The sequence below is a fragment of the Apis cerana genome, linkage group LG14, assembly GCF_029169275.1.
Source record: "Apis cerana isolate GH-2021 linkage group LG14, AcerK_1.0, whole genome shotgun sequence".
NCBI lineage: Eukaryota > Metazoa > Arthropoda > Insecta > Hymenoptera > Apidae > Apis > Apis cerana.
The window spans coordinates 766,928-791,959 of NC_083865.1; the positions used below are offsets into that span (position 1 = coordinate 766,928).

At 16.9% G+C, this 25,032-nt stretch overlaps 2 protein-coding genes across 4 annotated transcripts; one reads left to right on the top strand and one right to left on the bottom strand.

Annotated features, from left to right (window-relative positions):
- Positions 1–185: 185 nt before the first annotated feature.
- On the bottom strand, positions 186–23,346 carry LOC107992560 (ciliary microtubule associated protein 1B-like). Its single transcript, XM_028664190.2, has 4 exons — positions 23,298–23,346; positions 20,802–21,014; positions 4,118–4,322; positions 186–614 (listed from the first exon to the last, which is right to left on the bottom strand). Exons 1-4 carry the CDS (start codon positions 23,344–23,346, stop codon positions 356–358), a joined length of 726 nt encoding a protein of 241 aa, XP_028519991.1. The 3' UTR covers positions 186–355.
- On the top strand, positions 13,145–16,486 carry LOC107992561 (protein PFF0380w). 3 transcript variants are annotated; one of them, XM_062085161.1, is made up of 9 exons: positions 13,145–13,421; positions 13,515–13,630; positions 13,743–13,900; positions 13,971–14,130; positions 14,207–14,462; positions 14,571–14,708; positions 14,783–16,149; positions 16,234–16,317; positions 16,391–16,486. In XM_062085161.1, the coding sequence occupies exons 1-9, from the start codon at positions 13,397–13,399 to the stop codon at positions 16,469–16,471; spliced, it is 2,385 nt and encodes a 794-aa protein (XP_061941145.1). In that variant the 5' UTR covers positions 13,145–13,396; the 3' UTR covers positions 16,472–16,486. The 3 variants fall into 3 exon arrangements, with proteins under 3 accessions (XP_061941145.1, XP_016903986.2, XP_028519990.1); XM_017048497.3 differs by having other exon boundaries at positions 13,149–13,421; positions 13,515–13,648; XM_028664189.2 differs by lacking the exons at positions 13,145–13,421; positions 13,515–13,630 and having other exon boundaries at positions 13,742–13,878.
- Positions 23,347–25,032: the final 1,686 nt, after the last annotated feature.

The following is a 25,032-nucleotide window of genomic DNA, read 5'->3' on the forward strand; positions in this document are numbered from 1 at the left end:
CAATCAATTAAATTTTTTGATAAGATTAAATTACTAATATTAATTATTGCAATAAATCAAACATCAAAGAGTTATTACGTAAAGAAATTTAATATTATTATTAAATAATTTAACGGAAAAAAAGAATAATTTAATATTTAAATTATAAAAAGTAATTATTTATATTCGTAATTATTAATATTAATAGTGTAAGAGGACTATTAGAAATATAAATCAACTATTTTAACAATATAAAAAAAATATATTTTAAATATAAAAAACATTACAAAATTATATATAAAATTTTCATTGAAATATAATAATTTATATATTATAAAATTATTTTATAAAATTTAATTATAAAATTAACAGTTTATTAATCTTCATCTATATCTGTGATAGGTAAACCAGCACATTCACTGTGTCTTATTCCAAAAGAATACATAGGTTGTCGTCTTCCAGTATTATATAGAGGATAATATCGTGGACCTGGACTTAATTCTAGTTCTGCTAAATGAGTCCTCCATTTTAAACTAAATGCTGGAGCACTACGTTTTACAAGATCAGTTCGAATATTTCTATAAGCTGCTGGACCAGGACCAACATCTTCTTCTTTAATTCTATGAATTCCAGCTCTAATGAAATATATAAAACATATTTTGATTATTATTTTTATTACTATTTATTCTTATAATATTATAATAGATTATAAGTTTATCATTATATTAACTATTATATATAAAGTTATAAGAATTATAAAAAATATAATACAAATATGTATATTCATTATTTATTATTTATTAAAAATTTTTAGAAATAATATATTATTTAAAATTATTGAAGATAATATAAAATTATGATAATTATAAAATTATAATAATAATTATTATTAAATCTTAATCGTAAAAATAATTATAAAATCTTCAAAATTAGTATAATTGATAGATAAATGTAATAAAATTATGAATATATGAGAATAAAGAAAATAGGAAAATGAATTTGTACTAATAGTAATAGAAAGAATAAATGTACTAGCAGATAAATAAAAAAAATAATTTCAAAAATAAAAAAAAATTCTTTTAAATTCAAACATTGTGATTCTTTAATATAAACAGAACGAATGAGATGAATGTTTATAAAAATGTAAAATTTTTTAAATAAATTTTATGAAAATACATGAAAAAAATTCATATACACATAATATAAGATACATTTAAAAAATTATAAAGAATTTTACATTGAATAAAATAGTGACAGAAAACACTGAGCGCTTGCATAATTAAAATTCTGATAAGAAATATAACTCATTTTTTAAATATCCAACTAATTATTGTGAAATTTTATTATAATAATATATATTGTTCGCGAGCAATAAATGCTCAAGAGATTTATGCTTATTCGAAAAAATTTTTCACTTGAAAATCTTTTTTCATTATTATCAGTTCCCGATACCCATTAAGCCCCCTAAATAAATGATGTTGCCTGATGATGCCATTTTTGAGAAGAGTTTAGTTGATTATAACTATATTTTTGAGATGAACCCTGACTGAAACACAAAATGATTCCAAAATACATCGTAACATATTTTAGACACGATTATCTTATATTCGGAGAAATCTATAATAAACATATGCTGATTAATCCCTAATTATCATCATATCTTTGTGCAACACTGATTATAGTTTGAAGAATTTTTCTCTAATTTGAATATATCGCAAATCAAAATGCTGACTATGATTTTATTGGTTATCATGTCTCACCGAGAAAGTGTAATTCTCTCTGTGATTTTTTCTGTGATTAAAATTGATTTCTAAAATCTATAAGTCTTTGGAAAAAGTAAGACAACAGATCTATTTAATATTTTGTAATAAATATATCGTATTCTAATATACCGAATATGACAATAGATAATTTTCTTGTAACTACACATCGCTTTGACTTGTAACAACTTATTGTGTTAGATACAATCATCCATCATAATATTGTGAGAAACTTAACTCTCGTATAGACATGCGAGCAAATCAGAAATAGAAATAATTCGAAAATTTAAATATCTATATTAAGAATAATTTTTTACATGTTCTATAAATTTGATAAAAATTAATAATTCAAAATAATCTATTATTGTTACTGAATTATTGAAATGATGTATCATATGCAAACATGTATTATTCAAAAGAAAAATTCAATTTTATTTATAATAAAAGCATTTATAGCATTTATATTTTTAAAAGTTAATCCGATATTATAAAGATATTTTATACATACAAATCATTAACAGAAATAATATCTCTAAAATTTCTCTAAAATTCTAGTTAAACGTGATATATAATTGATAATTGATAATATAAAAAAAAATATCGATAATTTGAAAATTAATTGATTTTTTTTTAATTTTTTTAAAACTTTGCATGTTTTTAAAACATTTCAACGAAAATATTAATTAATTTTAATCATGTTATAATTCGCTTCTTTAAAACGAAAATATTTCTTAAATGGAAATAAGAATTATCTTATTAATTAAAATTCTTAATCCGATTATTTAGCTAATAGGAAAAGCGAATTTAAAAGAATCATAAAAACAATTAGCTCATTTATTTTTATCATCTAATAATTTATAATAAGAAATAAATTTTAATGAAATTTAATGAGAGCACTTAAATGAGAATAAAAAATTAATTCTAGATAGAAAAAATCAACGAGCAATACTAACATCTTTACAGTTATTGTTTGTCACAAGGAAATAAATGAATTAAGGAAATAATGTTAAAATAAACATAGCATATAAAGTATAATGTTTCTAAGCATAACAAAATGGAAAAGGCAAGGATGTCTGATAAAATAACTATATTGAATCATGCAACATTTTCGAAATTCAATAATATTTCGCAACATTAAAAAAAAAACTTTCAATTTATAATATACTTGTATATATTTAAAACTATATAATATATATATAATAAAATAAAAATATAATAGTTTTTTATATAACAATTATATAACAATTCATATAGCAATTATTATTAAATCAGTAAAAAATTTTATTCAAATATAAAAAGATGATTATTATTTTAAAAAGTTTTAATAATAAATTTTAATAATAAATTAATATTTTTAATTATAAAAACTTTTTAATCAAAATTGTTTTCACAATCAATATATTACTATAATTATAATTTGATAATAATTATTATAATTATGATTTCACATAATTTTTAACTATGTTAATTTAAATAAATAAAAAAAACAAAATATTTGTTAAAATAAAGCAATATATATAATATATGTATTATATATAAATATTATATATAATATTACATATAAATATATAATATATAATAAATATATAATATTTATTTATAATAATTATTTTATTTATAAAATATAATAAAACAGTATTTATATGAATTCTACATGAATTCTTTTCATCAAATTTTCATCAAAATTTTTATAATTCTTTATTTATTCGGACTTATTTATTTTTTTATTCTTTAGTTATTGGAACTTTATTTAAGCTTTTATTATATAAACTATCATTGAACATTATTCCATGTAAACAAATGTTTAAAATATATGTAAATATTTAGGATACGTAATATATTATATGGTTTAAAATAAATCTCGTTTTTATATATCAAGCTTATATATGAGCGAATAATCATAGATAAAAAAAAAAAAATAGATAAACTCCTACATTGAATAAACAATTTTTTCCAAATTTGAATAAATTTGTTCTCTGATATTCATATAAATAAAGTTTTATTATAATTTATATTTTAAAATATTTAAAAATAAATAATGCATATTACTGATAATATAATTAAATTTAAAATTATAAATTTGTTCTATTAATATTAAAATTATTACATTAAAACAAATAAATATTATATTTAATTTCTAAATCTCAATTTTAAAAATTTTTAGCAGATAGATAATTTTTAATATTTACGAAATACTTAAATCATAAAGATTAATAAATATGCCATTATATGCTTATATACGATTATACAATTATAGACTTATATATAAGATATAAGTACAAGATATATTAAATTTAAAAATCAAAATTTAGTTCATCATATAATCTTAAAAATTTTAATATCTAACATTTAATAAAATTTTTAATTTATATACGTACATAGAAAAGGCACCTTGAGCTACTTTGTCAGGAATTTTTGGTCCTATACAAGTTGGCAAGATGTATGCATTTGGACCAGGTCCAATATCATCAAATTTTATTCTACTTCTAGACTTAATACTATAAGCAGGAGCTCTAATTTTGTGATTCATTGGTGGACATAGTTCTGGATAATGTGCTCCTGGTCCTGGTCCGAGATCTCTTACTAAATAAATAAATATAATAATATAAATAATATCATTTATGAGTTTATATTTTTTTATATTGATATATATTATTATTTTGAATATATTAATAATATATTCAATATGAATATATTGAATATATTAGTCTTTGACTTTGAAAAATTTGACGGGCAAGATTCGTTCAAAAGTTATGAAGTATTAAAATAGATATACATTTATAATTAAGAGATATTCTTAATAAATTTATTTATGTACTATAATAAATATACATTTTTAATAAATATAAAATATTTGCAAAAAAGGATCCTTGAAATAAGATTCTTCGAAAATAATTTAACATAAACTTAATCTTACTTACTAAACAATCTCCAATTAAATTAGATTAAATTAAGTTGAATCTATAGAGCCATTCTCTCTACTAATTTTAATACAGTTCAATCGCCAGTATCTCGATATACTCAAGACATCAACTCTTGTACATGAGATGAAAATTTAAAAGCTTCAAGCGTATGGATTGCAAAAATAAATTTTAACCCTTTCGTTATTATAGGCGACTATAGTCGCTTTACATAAAATGTTATTGATACACATGAGCGACTATAGTTGCTTTGCATAAAATGACGCGTAATGTACATATGACAAGCGATTGGAGTTATTATATATTGAGTATCTTTTTCTGAAAATGTAGCATCAGTATTTTATTTCTTTTATAATTTGTTTCTTACGAGATTCCTTAATAATAAAAATCACCAAAAAAAAAAAAAAATGCCGTAAAAACGGTTGATAATTTTTCTCGGATATTGTGTACATTTTTGTCTCGCGGCAGCTCGTTCAGAGAAAGTGCCATGGCGGAAAAATCGCCCGTAGTTATCGCCGAAAAAGTTAAGATTGGACGATATTGTTGACTTGATGACACAGTGGTGAAGATTTTGGGAAAAGATAGTAAGTACTATTAAGATAGTAAGTACTATTTAATTTATGTAAATAATTACGCGCCTAAAATACCTAATATGTATTTCAATATTCTCTCAATATACATAGACTATTATTAGGATTTTGATATTATTCCGCTTCTCTTTCTAGGAAGGAGAGATATCCATGAGAATAATTTTTTTCGCGTAAAAAAGAAAGATAATGTTAAATTAGAAACTTAGATTAAATTAATATTTTTATAAGTTTTAGCTTTAAATATTTAAATTATATTGATTATCATTTAAAAAGTTATCATTGTAAATATGAATATATCACAAAAAAAATTTAAAGAAAATATAAACAAAATATGAGTAATATTAACATTTTTTCGTGTTTTTGTATTATATAGAACATTATAACTTTCGAATTGTTAAATTTTTAAGATTAAATTATTTGGAAATATTCGGAACAATAAATTTAATAATACATAGAGTGAAATGTGTAAAACAAGTCATCTGAATATCTTGATTATTATCGTTATAAATTTGATTTTGCATATTTTTTTTAACTAATAAGAGCAGAAATATTCAGTTAATCTCTTTTAAATGCCTTATATTAAAAATAAATCTACATTTAAAAAATTACTATATTTTATATATTTTATATTTATGTAAAAATGTTTCATTATACACAAAATATTTACAAAAATACAAGACACTTTGAAAAGTAAATTTTAAATAAAATAATGAAAAAAGTTCTAAATATAAGATAGATATAAAAAACTTACAAGAAAAATTAGATTTGCAAAAAAAGTTAGAAAATCCAGAAATTAAAAAAATTATGAAACTTCGCATATATAAGTAAAATAAATCATATATCCTATTTTACAATCCTATTTTTTTCTTTTTTGATGTCAACATTAAATTTTAAAATGTGAAATTACCTTAAAAAAAATTAAGAATTTTCTATTCGAAAAATTTCAGAAATATATATTTTAAAAAAAAATTTAAATAAAATTTGCGTCATTTTATTATATTTATTAAACTGAAAAAATTTTTTTGAAAAATCTATGAAAATCTATGTTTAATTTATTTTCGAGTTATTTCTTACCACCACTTCTATTTCTCAAAAAAATGTTTTTACTATATTTCTGAATCCTCTTTTCATATCTATAAATAATAACTTGTATTTTAAAATTTTTTTTAAATAAAAAAATTATTTTTTAAAATTTTCATTTTAATAATTTTCTTTAATAAATTGATTTCATAATCTAATAATTGATATTTATTTTTAATTTACGCATATAAATTATTCATATTAAATTTAAATATATTTAATAACAATTTTTATGAATAAAATAAATATTTAAATATATATTATCTTGTTATTCTATATTTTTATAAAATATGTAATTGATAAATGATAAAAATGTAATAATTAATACAATAATAATATTTTTCATAGAAATGTTTGAAATAAAAATATTTGTTACCATGTACATAGTATAAAAGATAATATTTTACAAATTACTACATTTTGTGTACTGTCTTTTCACTTTTAAAATAACAGAAATCTACATCAATACAATCTATATGCAAATCTACATACAATCTAAATCTGATTTTAGAATTTGCCAAAATGAATCTCAAAATTTAAACCAAGCATATTGAAAAAAATTTTTGAATCTGGAAAAAGAAAATTGGTTATGTATTAATGATGCGTAAATTATATGCAATTTAATTATTTCATTATGTAAATGTAGGTTGATATTTTCATTTTGCAGAATTACATTATATAAAATATCCAAATTCTTTATGGAAATTTAAAGATCGAATTATGTCTACTACTTTTCTTTGGAATAATTGAAAATTTTTCTTTTTTTATTTTTTGTCTTGTCTTGAAATCAATTATTAATTGATGTAGATAGTTCCGTGATCAGGAATTGAATAGTAGCATATTTTTAGTGTCAATTACAAAGATAAGCGATTGAAAATTCATTTTTTAAATATATTTTATTTTATTATTAATTATTCTTGAGATATTTCAAAAAAGAAAATTTTAAATTTTTTTCAAAAAATAATTTTATTTCTTAAAATCAACGAATATTGACTAAAGAAAAATAAAGTTCTATTAGAAACATTTTTTTTATACGAAATTTCATCATTTTTTTAATTTCTGAATTGTCTAGATAGAATGAAATGAAAGTAAAATAAAAACATTTAGTTTAGAATATATAATAATATGCCGTGTCATTTGTATAATCCTGTAATGAAAAATAAATATATTAATATTTTTAAATTTTAGATATACAAATGATTATTTTCTGAATTTCGATGTAACATAATATAATATATCATATAATATAACTATAATGTATTGCTGTTTTAAAAAAAAATTTATCGTTTTTTAATTATTCAAATTGAAATCTATATTTATTAATCTATATTTAATAAAGATTTATTTTGAATAATTTACAACAAATTCCATAATATTTGGCATTACATAATAATTACATTTCATTTAAAAATATTTCATTTAAAATTACATGTTTTTTTATAGACAAACTTACTTTTTTAAATTATTCTTATAATTATTCTATAAGAATAGTAATATTTGAATCAATTTCTATTATTATATTTTATAAATTCCACAGATTATTGAATAATAATAAAGTAAGTCGGTAAATAAAGAATCATTGACAAATTCTTATTCATTTGGATTCAATTTCTAATTCGAAGAAAAATAATAATAAATAATTAAACCAGAATATATATTAATTGCATAAATAAATATCACATGAATTAGTACCACACATTCACAAAAAATATATATTACAACTTTTCTTTTTATACGTATATACCTAGAATATATAATTTTTTTTTTATATTTTTATTTACAATATATTGTCAATGAACGAATCGAAATCAGAACAAAATATTATTATTTCGACAATGAGAAAAATTATTGAATTAAATTTTTGTATTTTAACATATAAAAATATAAGATTCAATTTTTTAAAATATTACTATTTCATTTTTTCATTTTATTTATCTTCTTTTTTTGTAATGCATTAAATTTGTTAGCAATTTTAACGCTATTTTAATAATATATCATGAAGTCGAATTTAGAATTGGATAAAATAATATATTTAAATATATAAAATATATAAAATTCAAATAAAATTAATTAAATTTTAAAAATTAAAATAAATTTTAAAATTTTAAATTTTAATTAAATTATTTTTAAACATCTTATTAAATAATCATCAAATGTAAAAAAGTAAGTAATAAATGATAATTAAAATAATTTTATTTAAAGAAATTAATGAATAAAGAAATTGTCAATACGCAGTAGTAATGTGGTAAAAAAAATACAATCCTTTTAAAAATTTTTAGTGAACATAAAATATGATATTAATATGATCAAAATGTAGATATTGAATTTTGATTATTATTTTTTTTTTGTTCAATAATCTTATATCAATAATCTTATAATCTTATAATAAAAACAATGACAAAGATTTTTCAATTAATATTAATTTGTGAAATTCAAATTGATTTAAATATATGACATTTTTATATGTGAAAATAATTAAAAGAAGCAAGTTTGTGTGTAGTACAAATACAAATTCAACTTTTCTAATGCAATCTTAAAATTTATTTTTTTCAAGATAGATTGAATATTATTTAACATGGATTTAAATAAAATTTGTTCAATTTACTTCCAGATTTAAATAAATATATATAACATTATTTATATATAATTAATTATTTATATAATATTCTGGAATTCTTGAATTTGTTATAATTTATTCGAGATTTTTTTGTTAAATAAGTTTTTGTTAAATAAAAAATTACACAATATATTGTATATTACATTGAAATTTATAAATAGTTATTTATATATTTAAAAAGATATTAATACATTTATTTTTCGAAAGATTCTACTATATCGCAATCATAATATTGTTGCATACTAGTTGCATATTCTTATTCCATCATTGTTTTCTATCTAATTCAAACTTAAAATATTTATAATTTTTTTAATTAAACTTTAAGAATATATATGCATATATACTTTATATATATTTATGCTGTATACAATTTTTTTCATTGTTTTGATATTTAAAATCTTTCCAAATATATCCAATTATTATTATCATTATTAATTAATTTTTATTTCAAGTTAATTTTATCACGTATGAACCTTTGCTTAGAGCTTTAAGTATATAATATAGTATGTATGTATGTATGTTAAATTATATATGTATAATATATCTGTATTATTTTAAAACCAAATTCATATTGAATTATATAATAAAATATTTTATATAGGAAATGAAATAACATTAAAAAAATAAAAAGCAAAATTTTATATAACATAAAATTTAATATAACATTTCTTCTGTTATATAGCAATTCATACAAAAAAAAGTATTAAGATAAAATATAATTTATTATATAATAAAAGATATAATAAAGATAAAAATTATATGAAATAATTCTCTTTTATTCATATTTTTCTTGTCATAGGATGAATTTTATAAAATTAAATTAATAATCTTATAATAATTTTTTCATATGGTTATTCAATAGTGTTTTAAATAATAATAACATTGATTAATATGATTTATATGATTAATGTAAAAAAAATGTAAAAAAATATGTAATTTTATTCAAAAACACAAAGTCAACTTTTATATAATATTATTTAATCATATTCAATTAAAATAAAAAAACAATATTATATCTTTTCTTATATTATGTAATTTTTACATAAAATATTTTTTTATACAATAAATAATTTATGAATTATTTGAAATGATCATATATTAATATCCTCAGAAATATAAAATATAATAGTGTCTTTATTTTTCTCGTTTATCATTATTATAATTTTAAAATACTGAATTTTTTTATAGCATTTAGCATACAAAGAACATTTTAAGATATTTATTATATTTTTCTTATAATTTCTATTTTTTCAAAAAAATAAAAAGCAAATAATAAATATTAATTTTAATTATTATTTTGCTTTCAATTTTCAATATATTTTAAGAATGTTTTAGTCTTTAAAATCTATAATTTTTCTTTATTTTAATGAAATAATTTTGTTATGTTTTATTAGATAATTTAAAAAAAATTATTAAATATTATCATGGATGTACCAAAATATTAATCAAAATTCACTTTTCGATCTCGAAATATATTCAAATATACAAAATGTTAAAAAAAAAAAAATTCTTAATATATTTTTTTAATATATTTTCTTAAAGAAAAAATTATTATTATCTATCATTCTCATTCATCAAGAAATAAAAAATAACATAAATTCTATAATCAATCGATATAATATTTTTTATCATTTTGATTTTATATCATGGTTTTTTATCATCTTATATATACGATATCGAATATACAATGTCGTTAATGATTTTGTAATTCTATTTACAATAGATGTAAATAGAGAAATTGGTTTATTATGATAATTCAAAGTATATAATATATATACAAATATATATATTTGAATGTATTATTAATATTAATTAATTTTATAGACACAAACAAAGTTAAATGATAATAAATTAATATATATTATAATATATTTAAATATTTAAAATATATAATATATTTTTAATATTTATTTAATATAGAAAACGTTATTTTTGAACATAGATGGTTAACAATGTTTGCTTATTATTTAAATGTGAAAATAGCAAATGTATATTTCGTGTATTTTATTAACAATGTTTATTTTTGCATTTATAATTTGTTAATAATAATTCTGTACTATTAACTTAAATTAAAGCATTATTTTTAAATAATCTTTATTTATATTCAAGAAAAAAATTTACGACATTCGATCTTCGTGAATGGTAAAAACAATTTTTATTGCATTAATTTATTCACAATATCCAATATTTGTGAATGATAAAACTTGATTTTATATTGAAGTATTATTTATGAGATTTATATTGATTGGATATTTTTCATTTCTTTCTATAAATCTTTAAACTTAAGTTTTAATTTAACTTTTCTTTTATTGTATAAAGTAATATTATTATAATACGGTTACAATTTAATACAAATTTTAATAACGTAATATTCATATAACATGATTTTGATATATAAATTCATATGAAATTATTTGTTTATTTTATAAATAAGTATATTACTTATATAACAAGTATATATTAAATATATATAAAAAATTTTATGTTATTTGTTATTTAACAATTTTTTTCTGTTAATAAATCATATTGAATATTTGAATATAATACAGTATTATGTGATATAATTTTATTATTAAAGATATTATAAAAGATAAAATTATAATATAAAAAATAAATAAGTTATAATAATTTGTTTTGTAACAAAATTTATTAAATTATAATGTTTTGTTATATTTAAAAAATCATTATATAATATGATTTCTATTTTGTTTTTAAAAATATTTATATTAGTATCATATAGCAAATGTAAATTTTTTAAGAATGTAAAAAAAAATATAATATGACAATTTTTTTAAAATATAATATATTCTTTTGAAATATAATTATATGATATGCAATAAGTATATAGTTCTAACATTATGCACATATAAGCAAAATTCAATTTATTAATATAACAAAGGTTTTTTATTAATATCTCAGAAACTGAAGAATATTTATAACTTGTTTATAATCCTTTGATATTATATTATATTAGATTATATTATATATCTTTGATATTATATTATATATTATATTATATATATATAAATTATATATACAATATATAAATTAAAATATATTAAAATACAACATATAAATTATATTTTTTGTTATTATATTATATATATTTATATAAATTAACGATATCTATTATTTTATTATTAATAAAAAAAATTATTTTATAATATGATAATAGATTAAATTTTACTATTCTTATTATTTTAAAATAAAATAAACAAAATTGGTTGGTTAAAATAAACAAAATTAGACAAAAGTATCATTATATTTTATATCAAAAATTAATAAAACATTAATTTTTAAATAATAGATATTTTAAATTAATTTAAAATCAATAATCAAATTAGTCATTAAAAAACAAATAATTTTTATATATTTTTTTATATTTATATACTTATATAAAGAATTTTCAAAATATTGAAAAAAATATATTTTTTATCCGATTTTAAAGATTATTTTTAATCTCTAACTATGGATGATTGTCGCTAAAAAAAATATGAGTTAAATATTTTTGGAAAAATTATATTTTTTATTTCATTAAAATTTTAATAAAATTGATTGTTAAAACTTGAAAAAAATTTCTTATAAAAACAAAATTTCTTTTTATCTTCATTTTTTTTTATATTAAACTACTTATAACTTAAATTAAACTCGAAAAATAAGTTTCAACTGATATTTTTAAATTACTTTTATATTATTTTTAAATTGTTTTTATATTAATTTTAATTTTTAAAATTTCCCATGAATATTAATATTTTGCATTTAATAGAAATAATCAACAAAAATATATGCAAAGAATAAATATTTATAAATATTTGCATATTGAATTTACAATGAATTTATTATTTTTTAATAATAAAATACATACAATTTTCTTATTGCTTAATAAATAGTTTTATTATATTTCAAAAATTAATGTAATGATGCATTAATGTCAAAAATAATTTCAATTAAAACTCTAATATTAAAATTTTAATCTTAAACTTCCGTTTCAAAACTAGCTATTAAACTTTCACTATAATTGATTGTTAATAATCGATTAATCAATCAAATAATTATGATTAATATCATCAATTGAATAAATTAATTGTGTTTTTTTTTAATAATTGATTATAATCTAACTATAAATTTCAATTGATTGATGCACAACTCTGCCCTCTAGTATTCACAAACTATGTAATACAAATATGCATTGACTGCTAAATCTATATATTATTTTACTTTATGTTTATATTTTACGAGAAAAAAGAAACATTTTTTGTTTTTATTGTTTTATAGAGATAAAAACTGCTATAATATAAAAAGTAAAAGAAAAACAACTGTATTGAGCATTTATAACATGGTTTTATAATTAAATTTTTTCCAATTGATGATAGTTAACGAAAAAAGTGTATAATAATTAAGAAACATATTTGTAACTTTAAAAATTCATAAAATTATCAGATTTATACAATGTGGTATTTGATAGATCCAGATGGTATTATATTTTAATTACAATAATAAATCAAATATAAATTATATTATAAAATATTATTTAACAAATTTTATGCTATGGATATTTATATTATAGGAGATTATATCTATTTAAAAGTAGATAGAGAAATTGTATTTGGTAGAAAGAAAGGAGATATAATCTTAAAAAATGATGAATCAATCAGCAGATTACATGCTTCCATTCGCATCAAGGTTAAAGAAGTTATAAGGGTATTTTTAAAAAAAATATATTATTTATATAATTCAAAAAAATATAATCATTATTTATTAAAAACGAATTATTTTAATAAAAATAATTTTCCAGGAAGATAAAATAACATCTACATGTATAATAACAGATTTACAATCAAAGTATGGTACATTTATCTTCCGTGAATATGAAATGATAGAAGTAACTCAAGATGGATATAATCTACAAGACAAAGATAAAATAAGATTTGGTTTGCAAGATAATTTATTTACGTAAAGCTTCAGTTTTTATTTTTTTTCTTTAAAAGTTTCACAAGTCTTATGGAAGAAATTTATATATTAGGGTGATATATATTCCTTTAATAACATTGGTGTCTACCTTAAATCAAGATGATAGGAAAAAACTTGAACGTTTGATGGATGAAATTGATGGTGCTGTTTTATATGATTGGTTAAGCATATGTACACATTTAACAGTATCAAAAGCTAAATTAACTGAAAAGGTTTTTCTTGAAAAATTCTATCATTTAATTATTTTATTTGCGAATTAAATTTATATTAATTTGGATAACAAAACAGGTTACTTGTGCTATGGCTTATGCAATACCAATAATAACTATGGATTATTGGGATGCAGTTAAAATTGCAATAGACAATGGTCAAGATCTTCCAGAAATTGAAAATTTTGTTCCACCAATTAGTGAATCATTAATTAATAAACAAAAATTATCTCTTTTTCCTAATATAAAGAGAACAAAATTATTTAAAGACTTAATATTCATACATTTCAGTACAATTCAATTTAAAATATATAAAAAAATTATAAAGATGGCAGGTAAAAAGCAAATTAAAATTAAAATATACAATTTATTTTAACAAAACATTAATATATTATAAATATAATATAATATATTATTATTAATAAGAAATATATATATTTTAGGTGGCACATCACATTTATATTCAAAAAAAAATTGGTCAGTGAAAGAACTTTGTGCGCCAAATATTGTTGTATTACAATATTCTGATAATGAATCAACACAATTAACACAAAATATTTCATCTGAATATGATTTAATATGTAAATTATTATTATATCTTACAATATATGATAAATTAATTCTTAACTTATAATTAATTAATTTGTTTCTTCAGATAATGCATTACGAGCAGATAAACGTAAAATGGTATCAGAAGCTGAAATACCTTTAGCTATATTACACTGTTCTCTACAAAAATATTGCAATCCAGCATATAAATTTGGGAAGCTTTTAAAAAGATTAAAACCAAAATGTGATTCATCTAAAATTCTAAATCTAGATACACAAGATGTAGTATCTAATGTGAAAATATTACCAAAAATAATTTCTAATGTTTCAATAAACACAGATTTATCTATTGAAAAATCTAAACATACAATAAAAATTATTCCTGATTCGTGTAATGATTTGAAAAGTCAAGAATTATTAAGTGTAGATTTTAATAAACAATCTATCAAAGAAGTAAAATATAATAAATCACAATATATAAAAGAAACAAATAATACTTTTAATGATTCTAATATTCTAATAAAAACAAATTTGAATAACCAAAATCATATAACAAAAATTATTTCTGAATCTGAATCATATGATAACTTGAAAAGTCAAGAATTAAATGTAGATTTTAATAAACAATCTATTAAAGAAGTAAAATGTAATGAATCACAATGCATAAAAGAAATAAAAAATACTTCTGATAATAAAATTTTTATGAAAACAATAGATTTAAATATTCAAGATCATACATGCATAACAAGAATTATTTCTGAATCATCAGAAGATATTAATAGTGAAGAATCATCAAGTGAGGATTTTAATAATACATCTGTAAGGGACTTAAAATGTAATGAACAATGTATAGAAGAAATAAAAAATATTTTTAATGACACTCCAATAGATAAAAATATAAAAATAATGCAATCTAAACAAAATATAGTTAATATTCCTGAAACAAATCGAAATATTTCCGAATCATCATCTTTTTTAAATATATTATCAAAAAATACACAACAGTTTATGTATAGTGAAAATTTAGAGATAAAAAAAAATGAAAATATACAAAAATTTGAAGAATTCAAAGATTCAATAGTCAATAAAAAAATAAAATTAAATGAAGTAAATTCTGAAAGAGAAAATTTTTTAAGAAATTCTGAATTAAAAGAAATTAAATCAAATATAAATAATTGTCAAAATTCTACTCAAACTCTTATAGATAATAAATCAGATGATATATTTGAAATAAATAATTCAAAAGATGAAAATATGGAAATACAAGTTATAAACTTGCCACGCAAAGATCATTTTCATACAGATATAAATGATAAAAATTGCAAAATAATACAAACATTAGAAGAAAATCGGAAAAGATCTAAAAAAACATGTAAAATATTTAATAAATATGATATTGATGAAGAATTTATTATATCTATTAAAAAAAAATCACGTATAGAAAATTCAAATATAGAATTAATTACATTTAATGTAAGTTTTTCAGATGAATATAAATATAACTTTTATGAATTTAGATTTCATTGTAAATATTCAATTTTTATTTTAAAATTTTAGGAAAAAAAAAACAATTCTAACACGTTAACAAAATTTCATTCATCATTTCTTCGAAATCATTTCCATGGTAAAACATTTAAAAAGGTAAATTATAAAACATTTAAATAATTTTATAGAAATGATTTTAAAAACATTAATATATTTTTTATTTATTTAGGTTTATAACTTAATACCTAAGAAAAGAATAACTTTAGATGATATGTACGTATGGAATAAATGTGATATTACAAATATTTAATAAGATATTTCAAAATTACATAGAAAAATTGAAAAAGAAATTACAAATAGTATTATTTTTAATATTATGCATAATATAATTTTTAGTTCAAGTTAATTTATATTTTTTTATTAAAATAATTTTGTGTGAATAATAAATTTTTATATTAAATAATATTTTTTTATATCTATGATACATACATTTATTTAATTAAATATTCTCTATATTTTATAGTTTATTTTATATTTCAAATATATATTAAAAAATGATTTTGAAGAAAATTTAAATAAAATTTTTAAATTAATAATAATAATAATATATACACACAGAATTAATGTATAATAATATAAAATATAATATAATTAATATAAAATATTTGTCTATCTAAAAAAAAATACTTTTATTTTTACAGTGAATAATACTAATATTATATTATTGTTTAAATAATTTATTTTTAGATGCTATTTTATATATTAATTATTATATTACATATGATATTAATTTTATAGGATAAATTGTAAAGTAATAAGTTTATAAAAATTGGTATCAAATTTCAGAAACATGTAATGTAATGTTCATTAATACAAAAAAATTTTAATAAATATAGATCCAAGAATTATTAATTTTAAAATTATTAAATTTTTGTTATCTTAAATTTATAATAACAATATAAAATAACAGCATCTGGAACTAATCCAAGGAAATATCAATTGTATTAATATTATATAAATAAAATATCAATAAATATTAATAACGCTTCATTCGAAATTCTAAAATGATCGATATGCGTTTCATTTATTGTAAATTAAATAGTAATATTAGAGAAACAAAATTTATTTGAGGAATGAATCATTTATATTGAGGAATGAATCATATGTAACCAAATTATAAGATAATCATTAAAATTTAAAAGAAATATTTATTATTAATTTCAAATTTTATTGTTAATTTCAATTCATATTCATATTTTCAATTCAATTCATAAGAGAGATATTAAATAAGTAATAAAATTTATTGCAAAGTTTTATTTTAAACAATTAAGAACAAAGTCCATATCATAATGAAAATTTATTTATCAATGAATGAATGTGCGAAATCATAGAGATTCTAGAATGTTTTTGTTAATTCGAAGTTCAAAAAATTCAAAATTGTTTAATGTTTCTTTAATCCGAATTATTCAATTGATTCAAATGTTAAAATTGTTCTAATTTTTCCTCAAATTTTATAAATGCTTATATTCTCTAAAATCCACATTCATCTAAGAAAATGTTTGGCATATATAAGAATATATAAATAGTCAATGACATGGAGTCAATGACGACTAGTCTCCTGAAACACTCCTAATCTAACAAAAATTGCTAAAATTAGATTGGAAGATTATCAATTATTTTAATTTCAATCTTTGTTTTTTATATTTTTGTAATTATCTTTGTTTTTCATTATTTTAATTCTAATATTAGATGATATTTTTCGCTCTAATTTTCTTTTTTATTTTGTATTCTATCCGAAAAATAAGTTGTTCGATAAATATATATTACTATAATAATTATTAATTCATCCTTTATATATTTTGGATACATGATATATTTATTATATATAATATATTTTTAATATATATATACTTGTTTTCAAAACAGTATATAGTAACAATATAAGTAATAGTTGCATACTAATATATATATATATACATATATATTACATATATATTACATATATATTATGAATATATACATACAGACAGAATTCAATGTATATAATACCAAAAAATTTTTGTTAATATCTTAAAAATTAATAAATTTCCAAAACTAAAAATTGTACATTTAGAATCTGCATTCTTTCTGCTCTATCTCTTTTAAAATAATGTTATTTGTTTTATTATTTATTTTATAATTTTGTTTAATCTTATTAAATTATATTCGTAAATAATGAACTTTAATTGTTAAACTTTTATGTATTATTATATATTATGTTCACATCAAAATTCCTTATTTGAATTGATTAACAATTCTATAACTATCAATCTTCATTGAATACCGAAAAATAACAATAAAATTTAGTGTTTAAAATTCAATAAAACATTTAATGAATTTTTTAATTTCAGTTCTTTTAAATATATTTCTATTTCATTTTTTAATTATTATGTATTATTTAGGAAACTAATATTAATTAATTTAGTGACATGTATAAATTTTGCACTTTTTAATAATTTTTCAACTCTTTTTCATATAATACATCAAATATCTATTCAGATTGATATTTTTTCTATTCTAACATAAGATTGTAGAAGACAATATTTAAAATTTTCATCATGGAGTTTATTAATATTATAATATATTGCGAATAAATATCTTTACTAAAATTATTTAAATTAAAAATTATTTTCAAATAATTTTGATTTTTCATATTACTTATTATTGTTGTTATTGTTGTTATTATTACTATTATTATTATTATGATTATTATAGCAAATTTATTATTTAATTTATTGATTTTTATAATGCAATTATATATTTCATATAAATCTTATAAATTTTATATAGATCTCTTATTAGTAATTTTTTTATCTAATTTTGCTTGCTCAATTTAATTAATTATTACAATTTTAATTATTTCATTAATTTTATGTTTAATTATTAATTTAATTTATTAATATTTAATTTATTAATTTCATGTTATTGATAATTTTAAATCTTTGTTATCTATTTGATTATAATATTCTTTTATTTTTATTCGCTTGGATATTCGTAAACTTGTATTCTATTTTGTATTATACACTCAAATATTGCATTTGCATTTCCAAATATTTATATTAATATAAATTATAATACATAATATTTTCATAATTATCTTTGCTTTTTCTACAATTTTCACTTCTTTTTTATTTAAAAAAATATATTGATAACTAAAATGTATGGCATATAATATATAATAATCTAATAATACTAAAATTATTTTTATACAAAGTTATTTTACACATTTAATTTAAAATTTCGAAATATTTAATATCATTTATATTTTCTTTTTTTATATATGTTACTATTTCGACAAATATTAATTTTGCAATTATGTCTTCAGTAGTATTGTTTCTTTTTCTTTATTTATTAATCATATTGTTTTCAACACATTTATTTCATTGTCAACTGTAATATATATTTATTTTTTTTTGTAATATGAAATTTGTTGTATTCATTATAATATTTTTCAAATATTTAACAATATATGTATATTTATAAAACAATTCAACAATATTTAATATAGAAATGTATAATTTTCCAGATTTTAAAAATTGAATATTTATTTTTTATTAAAGAAAAGAACGTTCCATGTTGCAGCATTAATTTCAAAATATATAATTAATTTTTTTATTTTAATATTTTGCTAGAAATTATTGATATGTTTATCTTTTTTCTATAATAATTTTAATAACATAAAAAAATGTGTACATATATAATAATGCAACTTCAATAAATAGTAATATCAATTATGAAAAATAGATACAAAAGACAATTTTATAATCTTCAAAAAACAATATAGAACTAAAAAAAGAACTATAATCGATTAACAATTATATTTTAATCAAATTATATAATAATATATAATAGTTTTAACCAATCATTTTCGAAATCAATTTAAGCCCCGATTTCAATATAAAATATAACTGATTTATAGTAATAGAAGGAATATAATATAATTTTACTGATTTGTAATAGAAGGAATATAATAAATAAATAGTAGAACAAAACAAATTTGATAATATCATTCATATGATGGTACAACATACAGTGTATTAATATAATACATAGAAAACAGATATGTTCATAGACAGAGCTATTATTATATCCAGACAAAATAGCTGCCAGTAATATAATTAATAGATATTAAAATAATTATTCTTTTCTGTTTCTATTATATTACTATCTATTGATAACTATTTTGTTTAGATATTTAATAATACTGCTAACATTAAAGAATTTTCTTCCGAATATATAACAGAAAGTGTAACTTAGAATATATAACATCTGTATAATATTATGTATATGTATAATATTTATTATGTATGTATATTATGAAATCTTAACTTAAATAATATATATATAAAAAAATATTAGAGTAATTATTAATTATCTTTTATAATATATATTTAAAATCATTAATATATCTTTTTTGTATAATTAACAAATTATATAATATTTAATTATGAAATATGAATCCGGCTTAAAATATTTTGCTATTTAATAAAATTCATAATATTTATTTATCGTAATATATGCATATAAACATATTATAAACATATTATATACACATTATATACATATTTAATAAATATGAATGTATTTGAAAATGTACTTACTTTTAAATGGTTCTCGACCAGCTATCGTATATGCTGGTGAACTATCTATTCCATAATTTGTTAATTTTGATATATTATACTGTGGTCCAGGTCCAATACTTGGTATTTGAATTTCTGTCCGAGGTCTTATAGTATATGCAGGACCTCTTGGTCGAGATAAACAATGACCTTCATATCCAACTAAAGTCTGTAATTTATATATAGGAGCAGGACCTACACACATGTATAAAATTTTATTATATGCATTTTAATTAAATAAAAAAAATATATTTTAATTAAATTGAATAAATATAAAAATATTATTAATTTAAATAAAAAAAAATAATATAGTTAATTATTATTTCAATTGATAATATTGATAAAAAAAAATAAAAATTTTAACTAATAATGGACTTAAATTTGTAAATTTAAAAATGAAAAATATATATAGAGAATTAAAAACAATTAAGTAAATAACATATCTATCTATTTAATAGAATCTTTAATATTTAATATTTAACTATTTAATATTTAATAGAAAAAAATAAATGTGTTAAATGAATAAACCAAACTATATGTAAATACAATCATGATGAGATATATATATTGAGAAAAATAGAATATTTGTAAATTAAAATTTATCATACAACAAATCCAAATTATAATATTAATACAGTTTTATACAAATTTATATAATAATATAAAATTTAAATAATTTATATAATATTAATGCAAATTTAAATTTACTTACAACTAAAGTCTCGAAATTTCAACTTTTCAAATGTTTCAAAATTCCGAATTTTAAAAATTCAATTGTAATTCAAAACTTCAAAATGTAGGTAAATAATAATTTTTATAAAGAATTTACAAAAATATTTTGTAAATTTATAATGATATAAATTTATTTTTATTTAATTAATAATGATCCAATTGTAAGAAAATGAATATAAAAAGGAAAGACAGCAAGAAAAAATATATATATATTTATAAAAATATATGAAATATAAAATATATATTATATGTATTATTATATATAAATATAAAAATAATAATATCTAATAGTACATTATATGAGACTATTTCGACAATATATTATCGATTGACAATTACTATATTGTCATCCAAACATGCTTTCTAATCTCTGATATGACATTATTGCACAAAATAAAATCATTCTCGAAAGGAAAACGAAAAAAATCGAAATTTTCATTGAAATAGCCAATAAAATATTTCACTAATTTCACTTTGATGATTCATAATTTAGACATTCTTACAACTTTATTAGTTTTGTTAATTGATCCATTCATTTTGGCAGTTTACATAATTAATTTTGTATTTGAATTATAAAATTAATTTAATTAATATGAATCTATTATAATTGTTCATATGAAAAAAACATAAAATGTAATTTTTTCTAAGATAAAAAATTATTAGAAGAAATATTTTATTGATCAAAGCTTTGATTTCATTTCATTCTTACGCTATTAAAATAAATACAAATTATAAAATTTGTGAAATTTAAAAATAGATACTTAAAATAGATACTTATTTAAAAATAGAAAAGAGAAAGAAAAAAAAATATTTTAAATTTCGAAAGTTTCAAGTTTCGAAAATTTTAAAAATTTCAAGATCTCATAAAATTTCAAATTTGAATTTCGTGAATCTAGAAATCAGATTTTAATCTATCTCAATTTTTATTATTTTTTTTTTAATATATTATAAAAATAAAATTATAGCCTTATAACTATTTATAACTATCTATAATTAATATGTATGTTTGTTCATCTATTTTTATGTTTTTTTACTTCTAGAATGATTAGAATCGATTTCCAAAGATTTTCTATTTTTAATATTTTGAATATATTATAATTAATTATAGAATAGAGAAATTTAGCAATGTATGAAATATATAATTACTAATTATAAAATATAAATGCAATTGCTAAATTAAAATCTTATTAAAGTATCAATAAATCAATAGAAAAATTTACAAATATTTAAAATAGTTATAAAAAAAAATTGAATAATAAAATGAATTCATAAAAAATTTATAGATAAATAAATTCATTTTTGATAACTACAAATCATCATTTTATTTTTCTGTTTTAATTTATTAATCATAATCTAAATACAAAACATGTAACAAAAATCAAAACATTAACTATTAATTGGATAAAACTATTAATTGCAATTAATTAAAAACAATAATTATAAACTATTAACTAAAACAAGCATTAACTATTAAGTACACATCTATTAACTTATTATATATTTTAAAACTATGTTAAATTAATCATTCATTCAAATAATATAAATAAAAATCATATAAAATTAATGTATATAATCATTAATAAATATAAAATTACAAATTATTACGTATAATTATGAAAAATTATTAAATATAATTAAGTTTAAATATTAGAAATTTTATTTTATTGATATGAACATGATTATTTTATGATACCATTTTATAATATATAAATAAAATATCTAAAATATTTCATATAAAAATCTTACCTTTTATCATACAACTTAACAACTTTGGTTCATTTTCTTTATTGTCCATTTTAATGATGAAGAAGAAATATAATAATAAAAAATACAAAAAATAATACAAAAATACGACATAACATAAAAAATAAAAACTATTAATAATCTGAAATTTGAATGAAAGAAATATAAAAACTACATTCAGAGTAATTAAATTTTTTTTATAATAAATTTGATAAAATTAAAATTAAAAATAATATATAATATATAATGATATTTTTTTGAACTAACATTTTTTTATAATTTATATATATATTAATTTATATATATTTATATTAATTTATATATATATATATATATTTTAATTTACATATATTAATATAATTTAGTATATATTTCTTCATGGAAAAAAAATTGTATCAATCATAGAATTACAAAATATATTTTTATTTAAAATACAAATTAATTTTTATATATCTTACAATTTTTTCAAAAAAATTATTTTTTTTAAGATAATATTTATTTCATCATTCAAATTTAATATTTTTTAATATTCAAGAAATGTTATGTAAATAAATATATATTATAAAGTGTGTGCACTATCTATTATGTATAACATATACTATATATAATCATTTTAATCATGTAAAACAAAATATTTATTTATTTATTTATTTATAAATTATAATATTGTAATTAATATTGTAATATATACATTTATTCAATTGGAAAAGATTAATTGGAAAATTCTTTCTATTCAAAAATTTGATTAGTGAATTTTGATATATTGCTTTAAATTTTAACAAATTTAACAATTCCTTTTGTTTTCTTTTTCTTTTTTATAACTTAAATTTTTTTATCATATGTTATATAGAATCATTATTTTATAAATTATAAATTATACAATAATATAATACAATTTATAATTATATGTAATGTAAAATTACACAAATGAAATATATGTTCCAGTGTATTAAGTTTACAATATAAAATATGTTAAGAAGTATAAAGTTCAGTAAAAAAAATGATATACATATTTTTTTCATGAGATATATATAATGTCTCAAGAGAAAAAATGTGGATTTTAATTAAAAACACCTGAAGTAATTTCAAACAATTTTTCCCTCTTACAAAAATTTTTATTCGGCTTTGTTTGAATAATTAATAAAAAGCATTGACATTCTATATATAATTATTTATATCATTATTAGTTTTTTATTATGATTTATGATTTTTATATTTTATAATTATTCAATAAAAATGGAATTTTTATATTTTGTTAATATTTTGTTAATATTTTATTTTTGGTTTATACATTTTATATATTTTACAATTAAGAACGTTAATGAGTTTTTGTTTAAATGAATTATTATTAATAATTTTATATTAATATTAATCATATTAAATTATCCTAAAAATTGTATTATTCATTTAGAAATGTCATATAATTGTCTATTATAACTGTATATTTTGAAATATAGAGTTACAATTTATTTTTAATATAATTTAATAATTTTTAATATAATTTCTACCAAACTAATACTAAAAAAATTATAACAATACTGGACTTGCACTTTTACAAAGCAAGAATCATGAAATGTTTCGATTAATCAACATTACCAAACAATAGAACATAAATTTTGAAAATAGAACACTTGGATTGAAATCTGATAACAATTAAAATGTTCTTTTCAGATTTTCAAATCGCAAGATTAGAAAAATTTGTAATAAGTAGATCTGAGACAAAATTTATTATTAATTT

Coding starts and splice junctions, on each gene's coding strand:
- LOC107992560 (XM_028664190.2), bottom strand. CDS start 23,346: ATGGACAATAAAGAAAATGAACCAAAGTTGTTAAGTTGTATGATAAAA. Junction 4,323..20,801: donor TGGTCGAGAACCATTTAAAA/GTAAGTACATTT, acceptor TTATTTATTTAG/TAAGAGATCTCGGACCAGGA. Junction 615..4,117: donor GCTCAAGGTGCCTTTTCTAT/GTACGTATATAA, acceptor ATATTTCATTAG/AGCTGGAATTCATAGAATTA.
- LOC107992561 (XM_017048497.3), top strand. CDS start 13,397: ATGTGGTATTTGATAGATCCAGATG. Junction 13,649..13,742: donor AGGTTAAAGAAGTTATAAGG/GTATTTTTAAAA, acceptor ATAATTTTCCAG/GAAGATAAAATAACATCTAC. Junction 14,131..14,206: donor AAGCTAAATTAACTGAAAAG/GTTTTTCTTGAA, acceptor ATAACAAAACAG/GTTACTTGTGCTATGGCTTA.